The sequence below is a fragment of the Pteropus medius genome, unplaced genomic scaffold (assembly GCF_902729225.1).
Source record: "Pteropus medius unplaced genomic scaffold, Ma_sr-lr_union100, whole genome shotgun sequence".
NCBI classification, from domain to species: domain Eukaryota; kingdom Metazoa; phylum Chordata; class Mammalia; order Chiroptera; family Pteropodidae; genus Pteropus; species Pteropus medius.
The window spans coordinates 2,532,554-2,550,580 of NW_024353905.1; the positions used below are offsets into that span (position 1 = coordinate 2,532,554).

At 35.1% G+C, this 18,027-nt stretch overlaps 1 protein-coding gene across 2 annotated transcripts in view; it reads left to right on the forward strand.

Annotated features, from left to right (window-relative positions):
* Positions 1-216: 216 nt before the first annotated feature.
* The window catches only part of NBDY (negative regulator of P-body association), an 88,110-nt gene continuing 70,299 nt past the window's right edge, over positions 217-18,027 (forward strand). The window contains exons 1-3 of one of the 2 annotated variants that reach the window (XM_039851378.1): positions 217-572; positions 2,269-2,405; positions 6,685-6,825. In XM_039851378.1, the coding sequence (XP_039707312.1) occupies positions 337-543 (207 nt within the window). In that variant the 5' untranslated portion in view covers positions 217-336 and the 3' untranslated portion in view covers positions 544-572; positions 2,269-2,405; positions 6,685-6,825. Of the gene's footprint in view, positions 573-2,268; positions 2,406-6,684; positions 6,826-18,027 lie in introns of those variants that run through there. The other variant, XM_039851377.1, reaches the window with a different exon arrangement.

An 18,027-nucleotide genomic window follows, 5' to 3' on the forward strand; every position in this document is an offset into this window, starting at 1 on the left:
GGCGTAAACCTAACTTTAATTATAAAGTAGCATAAAATGTATAAGTCTGTCCATAGATTTAGTTACGCAGGGGGAGGGACGATGATAAAGCATTATATTACATATACTATACGAGTCACTTTTTAAAAGGCTGATCCTTGTAAAAACGTTAAAATGGGGTAGGGTAGGGAGCTGGGGCGGAGGCAAAAAGGGGATATACGTATCAGGATACAGGAAATGCGGTAAGAGAGAAACCGGGAGGAAGCTCTGTGCCTGGAGGAAACTCGCCGCCATCTCAGGTCTTTGGCCTCGCCAGGGTCCACCAGAGAGAGCTGACACCCAGGTCCTATAACCCTTATGGAGGACCAACCTTGTACATCCGGGAGATCCACGCTCCCACCTGGAAACACACGGGAAACCAAGCCTCCAAAAAAGCGCTGCCTCCTAGCTCCACGGTGGGATTATCCGGAAGGAACCCCCAACGGAGGTAGTACTTCTCTCCCCTCCGCACCTCCTCCAGCATCACCTGGTCTAACGTCGCACCCTCCTCCTCCGGAGAAGTAGTAGAATATACTTCTCTCATCCTAAACCAGGTTAGATTCTTTCTCATCTGGAACATCCAGGCTCTCCGAATCCTAATTATGCATTTCCTAGATCGCCTTCTCATTTTCCCTGTTCGCTCCACGATTTTAAAATTGAAGAAAGACTATGCAGGCATTAAATAACTCACAAAATATACTTGGATGAAATTATGGATATTTAATGACATAAGAATTATTTTATTATAATGTGATAACAGTGGTTGTTATTTTTTAAGAAATAGAGTTGAATCTTTTGATATGTTTGAAAGTAATTTCGAGGGGTCGAGGTGGGGCTTACAAACAAAAGGTTCATGAGTTGATAATTATTATAACAAGGTTTTGTATACATGGCGATTCATTATACTGTTCTCACTACTTTTGTGTATATTTGAAACTTTCAATTAAAAAAATGCTGTTTAAGACCAGTAAAGATGTATTGAAGGTCTAATGCCTGTGCTTAGCACGGTGCTTATAAGAGCTGCAAAAGTGTGATTGTGTATGGTGAGAGAATTTAGTAAGTAAAAAAAAATAGAATATGTTAAGTCATACCCTAGTGCCATAATATTTGCTTGTTCAAGGTATTCAGGAAGCAACTTAGGGTGGACCAAATCATTCTGCTTGGTAGTAATCATGAACTATCTAAGAAGAAAGGGGAAATTTGGGTGGACCTTAAAGAGTGAGTGACATCTTTTCATGTGGAAGGGGAGAGAATGTTTTTCAGGCCTAGTATTTCTGGAACAAAAGCCCCAAGACAGGCTTGTTCTGGGAAAAGCTTGGCTATAATTCTGAATCTATGAGGACTTGGAGGTGAAATAGAGTGTTGCAGGGCCTTCAATATAATGCTAAGGACTATGCAGTTTAATCCATATGTAGTGGCAACCATTGAAGATTTTCAAGCAAGTGACACATTATAGGAGTTCAGTTTTTACTATAAAGTTTTTACTATCAGAGAAACAATCTTCTATTTATATGAACTTATAGAATACAAGAAATAAAACCAAATCTGACCTAAGCATCACAGATCTTTGTAATCCAAAGGACACAGGGCATCCCTTCTTCATTCATGCAATAAACCTTTATGGAATCCTTGCAATGGACTAGGTATTGTACTGGGAGCTGAAAGGGATGGATGGCCAAGGCATAGTGCCTGGTACATAGTAGGAGTGAAATCTATTTGAATAAATAAGTCAATGAATAATAGTCTAACAGTGGCAACTAAGGGGGTTCTGGATTTAGGGCTTGGTGGTAGTGCATAGAAAACTAATGAGCTCTATTTCGCTTGAAAGCATCACCAGGTCATTCCTTAAGCCTGATTTCCCTCAACTTTACCTCTTTGTCGTGGTGGTGAGCAGGAGAGCATAGATCTGCTCACATAGAAAACAAAGGTTGTGTATGGCAAGAAGTGCAAGAGCTACATAATTTCTTTCAGTGATTCAAATCACTGAAAAATTGTAATAATGTTTACCGAACATTTTTTACATGCCAGACACTGTTCTAAAGGGCTTCCATAGTCTATACTTATTATTGTACTTATTGTCAATTATTATTTGTTATTGATATGCAATGGATCCTTTCAATACTATCTATATAACTGTTTTTACAGGAGTATAAAATTGAAATGGGGGTATGGTGGAACAGGACTTGAAGAGGTCAGGGGAAAGAGATAAATTAACAAAAAATGATTTTACCTTATTTTACTATTTTTCAGTCGTTGAAGGATTACAGTATGACTCAGTTTCCTTCACCTATTTGTAAAATAGTTCATCCAGTGAAGACAATGAAGATTATTGACAATGCTACCCTGCTTTTTCTGTTGTCCTGTGCCGGGAAGTTGTGATTGTTAAGGTAATGTCCTTACTAAAAACTTACTAAGGGGGGAAGAAAAATAGTTGGTTATGACACTAAACTGATTAATTATGACATTAAAAATAACTAGCCAAACAAAAACCAAAAAGCTATCACCAAATGATAAAATTGAAAGCATTTTCTACACTATATGAAACCATCCATATATACCACAAAAGTGTAAATCTATAAGCTTTTTGTTCCATTCACTCTAATTACCTTATAGTTTCTGATGTTATTGTGAAATGTATCTTTTAAACCACATTTTGTGATTATTCTTACATGTTGATTTTATATGCTGCAGCTTTCTGAATTGTATTTGTTCTAATTATGGATTTTCTGTTAATTACATTGGGAATAATGGCAGTTTCTTCCCAATATATTTTAGATTGTCCAATATTTTTTGCCATTTTTTAACTTATTTTATTGTGCTAGTTAGGATCTTCAGTACAATGAGAAATAGTAGCAGTGATAGAGGATTTCCTTGTCTTGCTACTGAATTTACAAGGGAATTCTATAAATGTTTCACCATTTTAGTAGATTTTCTTTTTCAGGTTAAGGAAGTTCCTTTCTATTCTTAGTTTGCAGAGAGTTTTTATTATGAATTAGTATGCAGTTTCTTCTCCAGATACTTGGTATTTACTGCTATGATCATATGGGTTTTTTTTTTCCTCATTAATATGACAGCGTGACTGTATGATAAATTACAGTAATCAATTTTCTAATGTATTTCTCATTTTTGGTTTCATCAGACCTCACCATTGAATATTTTGTTTCCTATTTTATTAACTTTTGCTTTTTTATTTTTTTCTTTACTTTCTGTTTGCTCTTTTTCTGGTTTATTTATTTGGTCTTATATGTCAGTAATTTTCAGTTTTCTTTTCTAAACTATGACTATAAATTTTTCACTATCTACCACTTTAGAAGAATTTCACAGGTTTTTATATGTAGTAATTTATTGTAATTCAATTATTATTTTCTAATTTATGATTTCTTTTTGACTCATGAGTTTTTTTATTTACAAACACAAAAGTCTGTTTTAAAAATCATATTGTGAAATCATTAGTTCAGTTATAGATGAACTTCATCTTATTTTCTGCTTTAAAATGTTTTATGTCTTTTGTCTTTCTGGTAACAAAAACCAAAATTATATACTGGTTCCTTATCCCAATAGATTTTGGCAATATAAAACTTTTTTTTTTTCATTAAATACATAGGAAAAGTGTGATTGTGCTATTCAATGATGGAATTATTGCTGCTATTTATACTTTTTAAAATATATTTTTATTTAAGCATAGTTGGTATACAATCTTATATTGATTATATTATTTTCGAGTGTACAATATAGTGATTTGACATTTTTATACCTTACAATGTGATCACCTCACTAATACTAGTAACCATCTATCAATGTGCAAACTTATCACAATATCATTAACTATATTCTTCTTCTCCTTTTCACCCATCCCCTACCTACTTTCTTCTGGTAACCATCCCTTATACTTATGTTTTTAAATTTTTTATTTTGATTTAATTTTATACTTAAAGAAAAATTGTAAGAATATTACAAAGAACTCCATTATACCCTTTACCTAGATTCACCAATTACCATTTGGCCATGTTTGCTTTATCATTCTCTATTTCCATATCATTCTCTATCATTTCCTTCTCCCTCTCCCTTACCTTTTTTCCTCTCTTCCTCCCCCATCCCTTTTCTTCTCTCTCTCTCCCTTTTACTCTTTTTCTCTTTAACTTGCAGACATCATGCTCCTTTACCTGTGAATACTTCAGTGTAATATTCTCAGAACAATGCCTTTCTATTACACAACTTCAGTACATGGGATAAAATAGGAATTTGACATTGTTCCATTTTTTTGTTATGTTTCATAAACCTTTATTGTCACGATTATGTACTCATTCACTGAGAAAGGGATGAGTTCGAGAAAACGTATTTCAAATGGACAATGTAAGCTATATTATTTTTTCCCACCTTTATTGACATATATTTGACATATAAAATTGTTGTAAGTTTAAGGTGTACAATGTGATGATTTGCAATATAGGCATATTACAGAATGAGTAACACAGTAAGATTAGTTAGCACATCAGTCATCTTACATAGTTACCATTTTTTGTGTGTGTGTGGTTAGAATTTTTAAGATCTACTCTCTTAACTTTTAAGTATACAATATTGTTAACTATACTCACTAGTCCATAGTATAGTATTAAGTATACTATAACTATAGTTTTATAATTTTATATAACTATATTATAACTGTAGTATTAACTATAATATAATGTACATCATGCTGTACATTAAATTGCAAGAACTTATTCATGTTATAACTGAAAGTTTATATCCTTTGACCACCTTCACGCATTTCCCCAACCCTGCCATCCCTGGAAACCACCAGTCCACTCTCTGTTTCTATGAATTAATTTTTTTTAGATTCCTTGTATAAGTGAAATTATATAGTATTTGTCTTTTTCCGTCTGAATTATTTCACTTAGCATAAGGTTCTCAAGGTTTATTCATTATTTTAGAAATGGCAGAATTGCCTTCTTTTGTTTGTTTTATTTTGTTTTTGTTTTGTTTTATTTTTTATTAATTAATTTATTTAATTGAAGAAATGATTTAATTTTCCCCTCATCTTTTTCAATTATAGTTGGTATACGATATTACATTAGTTTCTGGTGTACAACATGCTGACTAGACATTTATATAACTTGCAAAATGATCACCCCAATATATCTAGTTTCCATCTGACACCGTATATAGATATTACAATATTATTGACTGTATTCCTTATGCTATACTTTACATCTTTATGACTGCTTGTAACTACCAATTTGTACTTCTTAATACCTTTCCTTTTTCATCCACACCACAAATCCCCTCCCATCTGGCATCTATCAAAATGTTCTCTATATCTAAGAGTTCTTTAGATTCCACATTTAAATGAAATAATATGGCATTTGTTTTTCTCTGTCTGACTTAGCACATTTTCTCTGACTCCAGTTAGTACAATACCCTCTAGGTCCATCCGTGTCGTTGCAGCTAACAAGATTTCATTCTTTTTTATGGCTAGTATTTTATTGTATATATGTACCAACTCTTCTATATCCATTTACCTTTTGATAGACACTGAGGTTGCCAACATATCTCGGCTGTTGTAAATAATGCTGCAGTTAACATATAGGTTCATATGTCCCTTTGAAGTAGTGTTTTGGGTTTGTTTGTTTTCTTTTTATGTTTTCTAGCTCCACTTTTATATTTTCTATCTCTTTGTTAAAGTTCTCATCTACTCTTCTCCTAAGTTCATTGAGCATCCTTATAATCCATATTTTGAACTCTGCATCTGGTAGATTGCTTGTCTTCATTTTATTTAGTTCTTTTTCTGGAACTTTGTTCTATTCTTTCATTTGAGACATGTTTCTTTGTCTCCCATTTTGACAGGCTGTCTGTGTTAATTTCTATGTATTAGGTAGGGCTGCCATGTCTCCCATTCTTAGTAGAGTGGCCTTATCTATTATGTGCCCTCTGGGGCCCAGTGGTGCAGTCTTCCCATGTCACCTGAGCCAGATGCTTCAGATGTGTCCCTTATGTGTGTCATGCGTGTCTTCCTGTTGTAGTTGAGCTTTGGTTGCTGTTTGTATGTCAGTAGTAGGGATTGACCTTGGGCTGATTGGTTGGGAGGACTGGCTGGTAAGGGGCTGACCCTGTGAAGCAAGATTTGCTTTAGCAGGGCTCTAGTATGTGCCCTGTCTGCCTTTTGTTTGTGTCATCTTTGGATGCAGGCCTGGGTGGTGCTCAGGCTCCGTGGAAGCTGGGCATGTGGCCCTGGGCCTCCTGGAAGGAGCTCTGCCACAGACCAAGCTCAGCCGCAGCCTGTGTATTGGCTGGGGCCACCTGGCAAAAGTCACTAAGAAATCTGCAGATGGCTATCAGCCACACTGGGCTTGGAGGTACCTCGAGAGGCCAAGTCCCAAACTGTAGCTTGCTGCTCCTTGTGACAGGCTTCAGGCTGCTCAGCAAGAGGTACGAGCATGCCGAGGCCAGATGCTCTTTATTTGGGTTTGTGAGCCTTTGAGAGATTTTAGGAAAGTCCACAGCATGAGCCAAGACAGGCCATTTGTATGGAAAAGCCACTGGAAGTGGCTGGGGTGTGCCTGCAAGTTGGGTGGGGCAGAGTATCAGGGATACACTAGGGCAGGGTGACCAGTGTAATCCAGGTTGATGGAGACTCAAATATGGCATCTGTCTGTGTCTGTGCTCCAGGAAGGGCGAGGGTTCATCAAAGAATCAATGGATTCTGCTGGAACTTCTCTCTGGGAGAAAGTTTCTCTTCCACTCCTTGCTCTGAAGCCAGACAACTCAGTTTCTTCCCTTATGTCCCTGGTGCCTTTCCATCTGCTGCCCCAGTGATGGAACGCAGAATGAGTGAGTTCATCAGCAAGTAAGTCCACATGCTGACCCCGTAAGAGGAATGTCTGTGACTTCAGCAGCCCTCTGTCTCACTCAGCCACAATTTCCACTGGTTTTCACAGCCAGAAATTGTGGGGATGTCTCTAAGTGGAACTGGAACCCTGGGATGGGGAGCTGGGTATGGGACCAGGATCTCTCGCTCCTCTGGGGGGACATCTGCAGCAGAGATATTTCTCCCAGTTCTCAACCGCCACATGCAGGTGTTGGATCTCTGAGTCTCTGCCCCTCCTAGCAGTCTTTAGTTGGCCTCTTCTGTGTGTCCCCCATTGTAGGACTTTTGTTCAGCTAGACCTCAGGTGACTCAGAATGATGGTTGTTCTGTAGTTTAATTGTAATTTTGATAAGATTGTGAGAGGAGCAAGCACAGTGGTTATCTATTCTGCCACCTTGACCGGAACCGCAATTGGATTACATTATTTTTTATGGCTGAATAGTCCATTGTATATATGCAGTTCATTTTCTTTGTCCATTCATCTGTTGATGAACACTTACTTTGTTTCAATGTCTTGTTTATTGTAAATAATGATGCAATGAACGTGGGGGTGCAGCTATCGCTTCACCATAGTGATTTCATTTCCTTCAGATATATTCCCAGTAGGATCGCTAAGTCATAATAGTCCTACTTTTAATATTTGAGAAAATTTTATACTGTTCTCCATAGTAGATATAGCAATTAATGTGTTGACCAATAGCATACAGTGGTTCGTTCCCTTTTCTCTACATCCTCACCAGTATTTGTTATCTCTTGTATTTTTGATGATAGCCATTCTAACAAGTATGAGATGTCTCATTGGTTTTGATTTTCATTTCTCTGATAATTAGTGATGATGAGCAGATTTTTATGTACCTGTTGGCCATTTGCATATCTTCTTTGGAATAACTTCTATTCAGGCATTTTGCACCTTTTAAAATTGGATTACTTGTTTTTCTGCAATTGAGTTGTATGAGATCTTTATATTATTTGTGGATATTAATTCCTTATTCCAATGTGGTTTGAAAATATTTTCTCCCGTTTCATAGGTTTCCTTTACAATCTATCAATTATTTCTTTTACTGTGCAGAAGGTTTTCAGTTTGAGGTAGTCCTGCTTGTTGACTTTTTCTTTTATTGCTTTTGCTTTTGGTGTCATAGCCACAAAATCCTTGCAAAGACCTATGTCAAGAAGCTTTTCCCCTACGTTTTTTAGAGTTTGTGGTTTCAAGTCTTACCCTAAGTGTTCAACATATTTTGCATTAATTTTTGTGAGTGATGTAACATCGTGCTTCAGATTCATTTTTTTTAATGTAATTTTGCAGTTTTTCCAGCATCGTTTATCGAATAGACTATCTTTTCTCCATCGAGTATTCTTGGCTTCCTTGTCAAATATTAAGTGACCATATAAGTAGGGGTTTATTTCTGGGCTCTCAATTCTGTTCCATTGGTCTAAGTGTCTGTTTTTATGCCAGTACCATACTTTTCTTTTTATAATTTTTATTAAAATATGGTAGACATGCAGTATTATATTAGCTTCAGCATAATGAGTCGACGTGTGTGTGTGTATACACACACCTTATGATGTGATCACTACATTGAGTCCAGTGACCATCTGTCACCATACAAATTATAATGATATTGTTGACTATATTATCTGTGTTGTGCACTACATCTCTGTGGCTTATTTATTTTATAACTGGAAGTTTGTACCTCTTTTCCTCCTAAACCTTTTCACCCACTCCAAACCACCCATCTTCATGTCAATCATTAGTTTGTTCTCTGTATCTACGAGTATATTTTTGTTTTGTTTGTTTTTTAGATTCCACATATAAGTGAAATCAAAAAGTATTTGTCTTCCTTTGACTCATTTCACTTTGCATAATATCCTCTAGATCCATCCATGTTGTAGCAAATAACAAGATTTCATTTTTTATGACTAATATTCCATTGTGTGTGTATATTACATTCTCTTTAGCCATTCATCTGTAGATGAACATCTTAGATATTTTAAATAATGCTGTAATGATCATAATAGGGGTATATATCTGTTCAAATTGGCGTTTTCCTTTATATCTGATAAATACCCAGAAGTGGTATTGCTGGGTCGTTTGGTAGTTCTATTTTTAATTTCTTGGGGAATCTGTACTGTTTTTCATAGAGGCTACACCAATTTACAATTCTACTAACAGTGCATGACAGTTTACTTTTCTCCACCTCCTTGCCAACTCTTGGTATTTGTTGACTTTTTGATAATATCCATTCTGGTGTGAAGTGATATCTCATTGTGATTTTATGTTTCCTGGTGATTATTGTCATTGAGTATCTTTTTATATATCTTTTGGCCATCTGTATGCTTTCTCCAGAAAAATGTCTCTTCATGTTCTCTGCTCATTTTTTGATTATTTTTTTAAATGATTTTTTTTGTGTTATTGAGTTGTATGAATTTTTTATATATTTTAGATATAAACTCCTTTTGGATTATTTGCAAATATCTCTCCTATTCAGCAGGTTGTCCCTTTAAAAAATTAATGGATTCCTTCACTGTGCAGAAGCTTTTCAGTTTGACAAAGTCCATTTCTTTATTTTTGCTTTTGTTTACCTTGCTTGAGGGGATCTTATCGAAAAGACATTTTTGATAAGACTAAGACTAATCTCAAATATTATACTGTGTTTTCTTCTAGGAATTTTATAGCTTCAAGTATTACATTTAAGTCTTTAATCTATTTTGAGTTTGTTTTATGTATGATGTAAGAGAGTGGTCCAATTTTATTTTTTGCATGTATCTGTTCGGTTTTCCCTAATACCACTTGTTGAAGGGACTGTTATTTCTCCATTGTATGTTGTTACCTACTTTGTCATATAGTCATTGACCATATAAGCAAGGGTTTATTTTGGGGCTTCTCTATTTCATCTATCTATATGTCTGTTTTTGTTCTAGTACCATACTGTTTTGATTATTATAGCTTTATAGTATAGTCTGAAATCAGGGAGTGTGATACCTCCAACTATGTTCTTCTTTCTCAAGATTGCTTTGACTGTTTGTAGTCTTTTGTGGTTCTATATAAATGTTAGGGTTATATTTCCAGTAATGAGAGAAATGTCATTGGCATTTTTATAGGGATTACATTAAATCTATAGATTGCTTTGGGTAGTTTGGTCATTTTAACAATATTTTTCAAATCCATGAATACGGTATATCCTTGCATTTATTTGCGTCCTCTTCATTTTCTTTCTTCAGTGTCATATAGTTTTCAGAGTGTGGGTTTTTCAGCTCCTTGGTTTAATTTCTTCCTATGTATTTTATTCTTTTTGGAACTATTATAAATGGTATTGTTTTGATTTTTCCTTCTGACTTTTTGTTATTAGTGTATAGAAATATAACATATCTGTATATCGATTTTGTATCCTACTACCGTTATAGTATTCTTTAATGATCCTTTTTGTGGTGTCAGTTGTAATCTTTTCTCTTTCATCTCAGATTTTGTTTATTTGGGATGTGTTTTGTTCTTGATGAGTTTTGATAGAGCTTGCCAATTTTATTTATGCTTTTAGATAACCAACTTTTAGTTTCATTAATCTTTCCCATTGCTTTTTAGTCTCTACTTTGTTTATTTCTGCTTTGAACTTTATTTCTTTCTACGTACTTTGAGTTTTGTTTCTAGTTCCGTCAGGTGTAAAGTTAGATTGTTCATTTGCGATTTTGCTTGCTTATTGAGGTAAGCCTGTATAACAATACATTTTCCTCTTAAAAAGACTTTTGCTGCATCTTATAAATTTTGTAACGTTGTATTTTCATTTTCATTTGTCTCAAGGTAATTTTTGATTTCATGCTTGATATCCTCTGCGATCCATTGTTTGTTTAGTTGCATGTTGTTTAATCTCCACGTATATTTGTGTGTGTTTTCAGTTTTTCTGCCATAGTTGATTTCTTGTTTCAAGCCACTGTGGCCAGAAAATATGCTCAATATAATTTTGGTATTCTTGAATTTATTAAGACTTGTTTTGTGGCCTAATATGTGTCTATCATAGAAAATGTTTCATGCGCATGGGAGAAAAATGTGTAATCTGCAGTTTTGGGATGAGGTGTTCTAAAAATGTCTGTTAAGTCAATCTGGTATATTGTGGAATATAAGACCAGTAATTCCCTATTTTCTATTTTTCCTTTTTTTTAAAGTTTATTAGGGTAACATTGGTTAATATAATTATATAATTTCAGATGTACATTATAATTTGACATCTGTATACTTTATTGTGTGTTTACCAACCAAAGTCCAGTTTTCTTCAGCTAAAATATATTTGACCCCCTTTAACTATATACCTCCTCCTTCTTCCCCACCCTCTACCCTCTGGTAACCAATAGTCTATAACCCATGTCCATGAGACTCTGTTTGTTTGTCCTGTTCATTTGTCGCTTTTATGTTTGTATCACACATATAAGTGATATCATGTGATTTTCAACTTTTTTTTTGTATCACACATATAAGTGATATCATGTGATTTTCAACTTTTTCTGTCTGGCTTATTTCGCTTAGCATGATTATCTCGAGGTCTATCCATGTTGTCACAAATGGCAGGATTTCATCTCTACTTATAGGTGAGTAATATTCCATTGTATATATGTGCTACAGCTTCTTTAGCCAATCATCTATTGTAGGACACTTTGATTGCTTCCATGGCCTGGCCACTGTGAATAAGCTGTTATGAATATTGGTGTGCAAGTATCTTTTTGGTTATGGGTTTTCAAGTCTTTGGGGTAAATACCCAGTAGAGGGATTGCTGGATCATATGCTAGATCAATTCTTAGTTTTCTGAGGAAACTCCATACTGTTTTTCATATGAGCTGTACTAATTAGCAGTCCCACCAGCAGTGTATGAGGGTTCCTTTTTCTCTGCATCCTCTCCAACACTTGTTATTAATTGTCCTGTTGATTATACCTTTTCCAACAGGTGTGAAATGGTATCTCATTGTGGTTTTAATTCGCATTTCCTTAATAGCTAGGGATGTTGAGCATCTTTTTAAATATTTGTTGGCCGTTTGTATGTTCTCTAGAGAGAAGTGTCTGTTCACGTCCTATGACTATTTTTTGATTGGATCATTTGTTTTTTTGTCATTATTGAATTGTATGAGTTCTTTGTATATTTTGGATAGTAGGCCCTTATCAGAGGTGTTGCTTGCAAAGATATTTTCCCATTTGTATGGTTTTCTGTTTACCTTGTTAAAGATTTCTTTTGCTGAGCATAAGCTTTTTAGTTTGATGCAGTCCCATTCATTTATTTTAGCTTTTACTTCCCTTGCCTTTGAGGTCAAATTCATAAAATCCTCTTTAAGTCCAAGGTCCTTGAATTTAGTTCCTCTGTTTTCTTCTATGCATTTTCTTGTTTCAGTTCTTATATTCAGGTCCTTAATCCATTTTGAGTTAATTTTGGTGTGTGGTGATAGACAACAGTCTAGATTCATTCTTTTGCAGGTGGCTTTCCAGTTTTCCCAGCACCATTTACTGAAGAGGCTTTTCTTTCTCCACTGTATGTTTTTGGCTTTGTAGAAAATTCTTTGCCCATATAAATATGGGTTTACTACTGGACTCTTGATTCTGTTCCACTGGTCCGTGAGTCTGTTTTGCTGCCAATACCATGCAATTTTGATTATTGTCGCTTTGTAGTATAATTTGTAGTTAGACAAAGTGATGCCTCCAGCCTCGTTCTTTTTTCTCAGGATGGCTTTGGGAATTTGGGGTCTTTTGTGCTCCCATAAATATCTGATGATTTTTTGTTCTATTTCTTTAAAAAAATGCCAATTGGGTTTTGATAGGGATTGCATTAAATCTGTATAACGCTTTAGGTAATATGGTCATTTTAACTATGTTGATTCTTCTAATCAGAGAACTCAGAATATTTTTTTCCATTTCTTTGTATCTTTTTCGATTTCTTTTAATAGAGTCTTATAGTTTTCATTATATAGGTCCTTCACTTGTTTTGTGAAATTTATTCCAGCTATTTTATTCTTTTTATCGCAATTGCAAAAGGAATAATTTTTTACTTCTTTTACTGATGCTTCATTATTAGAGTATAGAAACGCTATGCATTTTTGAACGTTGATTTTGTATCCAGAGACTTTACTGTGTATGCTTATTGTTTCTAGTAGTGTTCTTGTGGAGTCTTTAGGGTTTCCTATATAGAGAATCATGTCATTAGCAAATAGTGACAGTTTTGACTTCTTCATTTCCTATTTGGATGCATTTTATAGCATTCTCTTATCTGATCGCACTCGCTAGGACCTCCAGTGTTATATTGAATAAGAGGGGTGATAGTGGAGAACCTTGCATTGTTCCTGATCTTAGAGAGAAGGTTTTTAGTTTTTCACCATTAAGTATAATGTTGGCTGAACGTTTGTCATATATGGCCTTTATTATGTTAAGGTACTTTTCTTCTATACCAATTTTGTTAAGTGTTTCGATTATAAATGCATGTCGAAGGCTTTTTCTGCATCTATTGATATGATCATATGATTCTTATTTTTTAATTTGTTTGTGTGGTATATCACATTAATTATTTGCGTATGTCGAACCATCCCTGTGCATCTGGGATGAAGCCCACTTGATCGTGGTATATAATCTTTCTAATATGTTGCTGTATTCGGTTCGCTAGTATCTTATTTAGGATTTTTGCATCTTTGTTCATGAGAGATATTGATCTGTAGTTTTTTTTTTTGTGTTATCTTTACCAGGTTTTTTTTTTATTTTTTATCATAGTGATATTGGCCTCATAAAATGTGTCGGGAAGTTTTGCAAGAGTTTGAGGAGAATAGGTATTAAATCTTCTTTGAATGTTTGGTAGAATTCACTGGTGAAGCCATCTGGTCCTGCACTTTTACTTTTTGGTAGGTTTTTGATGACTGTTTCAATATCCATACTGCTGATTGGTCTATTTATATTTTTCAGTTGTTCTTGATTCGGTCTAGGAAGGTCATATATTTCTAAGTACTGGTCCATTTCTTCTAGGTTATTAAATTTGCTGTTATATATTTTTCCATAGTATTCTTGTATGATTCCTTGTATTTCTCTGAAGTCAGTCATTATTTCCCCAATTTCATCCCTGATTTTGTTTATTTATGTCCTTTCTTTTTTCTTTAGTGAATCTAGCCAGGAGTTTGTCACTGTTATTAACCTTCTCAAAGAACCATCTCTTTGTTGCATTTTATTTTTTCTATCTTTTTTTGTTTTCAATTTAATTTATTTCTGCTCTAATTTTGATTCTTTCTTTCCTTCTGTTGACTTTAGACTTCATTTGTTCTTCTACTTCTAGTTTTTTAAAGATGAAGCATTAGGTTGTTTATTTAGGTTCATTCTTCTTTTTGGAGATAGGCCTCTAATGATACTAACTTTCCTCTTATGACCACTATTGCCATGTCCAAAACATTTTAATATGTTGTACTATCATTATCATTCGTTTCTATGTATCTCTTGATTGTTCTTTTAATTTCTTCTGTGACCCAGTTATTCTTCAGTGGCATATTTAATCTCCATGTATTTGTGGTTCTTCCTGATTTATTTCTGCAGTTGATCTCTAGTTTCAAAGCATCATGATCAGAGAATATGGTTGGCATGATTTCAACCCTCGTATATTTGTTGAGGCTATCTCCGTGTCCCAGTACATAGTCGATTCTTGAGAATGTTCCATGTGCACTAGAGAACAATATGTAAACCCCTGCATTGAAGGCTCTGTAAATGTCAGTTATGTCCAGTTGGTCTAATATGTCATTTAAGGATGTTATTTCCTTACTGAATTTCTTTTTGGATGATCTGTCCATATCCGACAGTGGGGTATTTTGGTCCTCTACTACAATAGTGTTTTGGTCTGTTTTTCCCTTGAGTTCTGTTAGTAATTCTTTTACATATTTTGGGGCTCCCTGATTGGGAGCATAGATATTAATAAGTGTCATGTCTTGTTGCAAGAATCCCTTTATCATTATGAGGTATCCCTCTGTATCTTTCTTTACCTTTTTTATTTTGAAGTCTATTGCTTTCTATATGAGTATTGCTACTCCCGCTTTTCTCTGAATGCCACTTGCTTGAAATATCATTTTCCACTCTTTCACTTTGAGTCTGTATTTGTCTTTGGAGCTGAGATATGTCTCCTGGAGGCAGCATATGGTTGGGTTTTGCTTTTTGTTCCATTCTGCAACTCTGTGCCTTTTTATTGATGAGTTCAATCCATTTACATCAGAATGATTATTGAAATATGAGTTCTTATCACCATTTTATCTTTTGCTTTTTGGTACCTTGGTGTTTCCATTGCTTCCTTGTCCATGTACTTTTATTTCCTTTTTTTTTTTTTGCTGGCTTTTGTGGGTTTTCCCTCTGGTGCTTCTTGTTTCATGTTATATACTTCGGTTCTGAATCTTTAGTGTGTGGTTACCCTCACGAATATTTAAAGGACAGTTATATACATACAGTCGTCCATTTTCTTCTACATGTGCCTTATCTCAGTTTCCCTTTGTGAATTTGGATCTTTTAATACTCTTGTTTTCATTCATCGTTATCTCGATTTGTTTTTGTGTATGCTAAACATTCATTATTATCTTGTAACAGTTCTCTTATTATTATTTAAGGATATAATGCTTTGTTCTTAGTAAGGGTTGCACTCCTCCACTTCAATTTCCCGGATAGTCACTTTACACCTAATTATGTTTTTTTTTTTTTTATCATCTTGTTTTAGGTGAGCTGACCCCTTTCAGTATTTCTTGTAGTGCAGGCCTCATAGTGGAGAATTCCCTCAATTTTTATATGTCTGGAAAAGTCTTAATTTCTCCTTCATATTTAAAGGAGAGCTTAGCTGGATACATTATTCTAGGCTGGTAGTTCCTTTCACTTAATAATTTAAACATTTGATTCCATTCCTTTCTGGCTTGTAAGGTTTGAGTTGAGAAGTCCGAGGATAATCTAATGGGTTTAGCTTTATAAGTACCGTTTTCTTCTCCCTGGTTGCCTTGAGAATTCTTTGTTGTTGATTTTTGATAATTTTAATACAATATGTCTTGGTGAAGGCCTTTTTGGTTTGAGATAATTGGGTGTTCTGTTGCCTTCTTGAATTCCAAGCTCCAGCTCATTCCTTAGATTTGGGAAAATCTCGTCCACTATTTGTCTAAAAATGCTTTCTAGTCCCTGCTCTTTTTCCTCGCCTTCAGTAATGCCCAATTATTCTTATGTCTCCTCTCCTGATGGTATCAGCTAGTTCTTGAATTTCTCTTTTATTATTTTTCATTCTTCAGTTTCTCTCTTTTTCCTTCTGATTTATTTCTAGATTTCTGTCTTCGATATCACTGATCCTTTCCTCCATCTGGTCGACTCTATTTTCCAAGCTTGCTATTTTACCTTTCAACTCTTGCAGTGTGTTTTTTATCTCCAGAAGTTCGATTTGGTTCTTTTTGAGGGTTTTAGTCTCCTTGCTCTGCCCATATAGTTGTTTTTAAATTCCTGAAATTGTTGATTTGAGTTGTTTTGGATCTCATTGAGTTTTTTTCAGAAGTACTACCTGAATTTACTGTCATTTAAGTCACTTATTTCTATGTCTGTAAGCTTATTTTCTGGAGATTTTTCTCTTTCTGATATGCCTTGCCGCCTTGGTTGTTCATGGTGTTCAATGGACTATTTCTCCGCCTGGGCATTAATGGAAGTATATTCTGCTGTTTTTCCAGAAAGAAGATTTATTATATAAAATTCTCTCTTTTGTCTGTTCAAAGAAGGCACTTTTATTTTGGTTTCCAGTAGGGGGTTTCTAAGCTTGTTGGGTCCCTGCTTTATAGAAAGTCTTAATAATGCTTTTTAAAATTTTCTTGTAGATATTTAATCATGCTTGCTACCCTCATTTTCAGTCCCTGTCAGCATCAGTGACAGTCTTGGCAGCATTTGCTCAGATTCCCCTGGGGCTCCGCGTTATTGGTCTTGAAGGGTATGGGGGGATGGGCACTCTGAGTTGAGGGTTGTGGGTTGTTGCTCAGCCTCTGTTTTGTAATCGCGGCTGGCAAAAATCAGCTGTCGTTCTTCCGTGATCCTGTCCCGCTTCTCTGCTTTCTGCCCTGGTGACTGGGACCTGCAGCCAGCCGGCCAGGCAGAGCTCACAGCTATCCCAGGCAGGAATGTTCAGGGAACTTGCCACTCCTTTTCTCCCTCCCCCTCTTCCTGTAGGGTATTCTGGTGGCTACGAGAGGCAGCTTTTTTATTACTCCAAGTGCACTGCTTGAAACCTGGGATTCTGACCTGTGGTAGCTCTTATGCGCAGATCCCATGCTCAGACATGCTGGTGTGCAGTTTGTGTGTTTTTTGCCGAGTTTTAGATGTTCAACTCGTTGTTTCATGGGGAGAGATCTGAGGACATCTCTCACTCTGCCATGTTTTTTTTTCTCCCACTGTATAATCTTTTTAAGATGTTGCTGTATTTGTATTCACTAGTGTATTATTTAGGATTTTTGTATCTGTGTTCATGAGAGATATTGATCTATAATTTTTCTCTTTTTGTGTTACCTTTACCGGGTTTTGGTATCAGGGTGGTATTGGCCTCATAAAATGACTTGGGAAATATTGCCTCTTCTTCAATTTTTTGGAAGTTTGAGAACAGGTATTAAATCTTCATTGAATGTTTGGTAGAATTCATTGGTGAAGCCGTTTGGTCCTGGACTTCTACTTTTTGGTAGGTTTTTGATGAGTGTTTCAATTTCCATACTGCTGTTAGGTCTATTTATATTTTCCAGTTGTTCTTGATTCAGTCTAGAAAGGTTGTATTTTTCTAAGTACTGGTTCGTTTCTTCTAGGTTATTAAATTTGGTGTCATATACTTTTTATAGCATTCTTGTATGATCCTTGGTTTTTCTGTGATGTCAGTTGTAATTTCCCCTTTTTCATCCTTGATTTTGTTTATTTGTATTTTTTCTCTTTTTTCTTTAGTGAATCTAGCCAGGGGTTTGTCACTTTTATTAACCTTCTCAAAGAACCAACTCTTTGTTGCATTTATTTTTTCTATTGTTTTTTTTTTCAATTTCATTTATTTCTACTCTAATTTTGATTATTTCTTTCCTTCTGCTGACTTTAGGCTTTACTTGTTCTTCCTTTCCTTGTTTTTTTGAGATGAAGCGTTAGGTAGTTTATTTAGGCTCGATCTTGTTTTTGG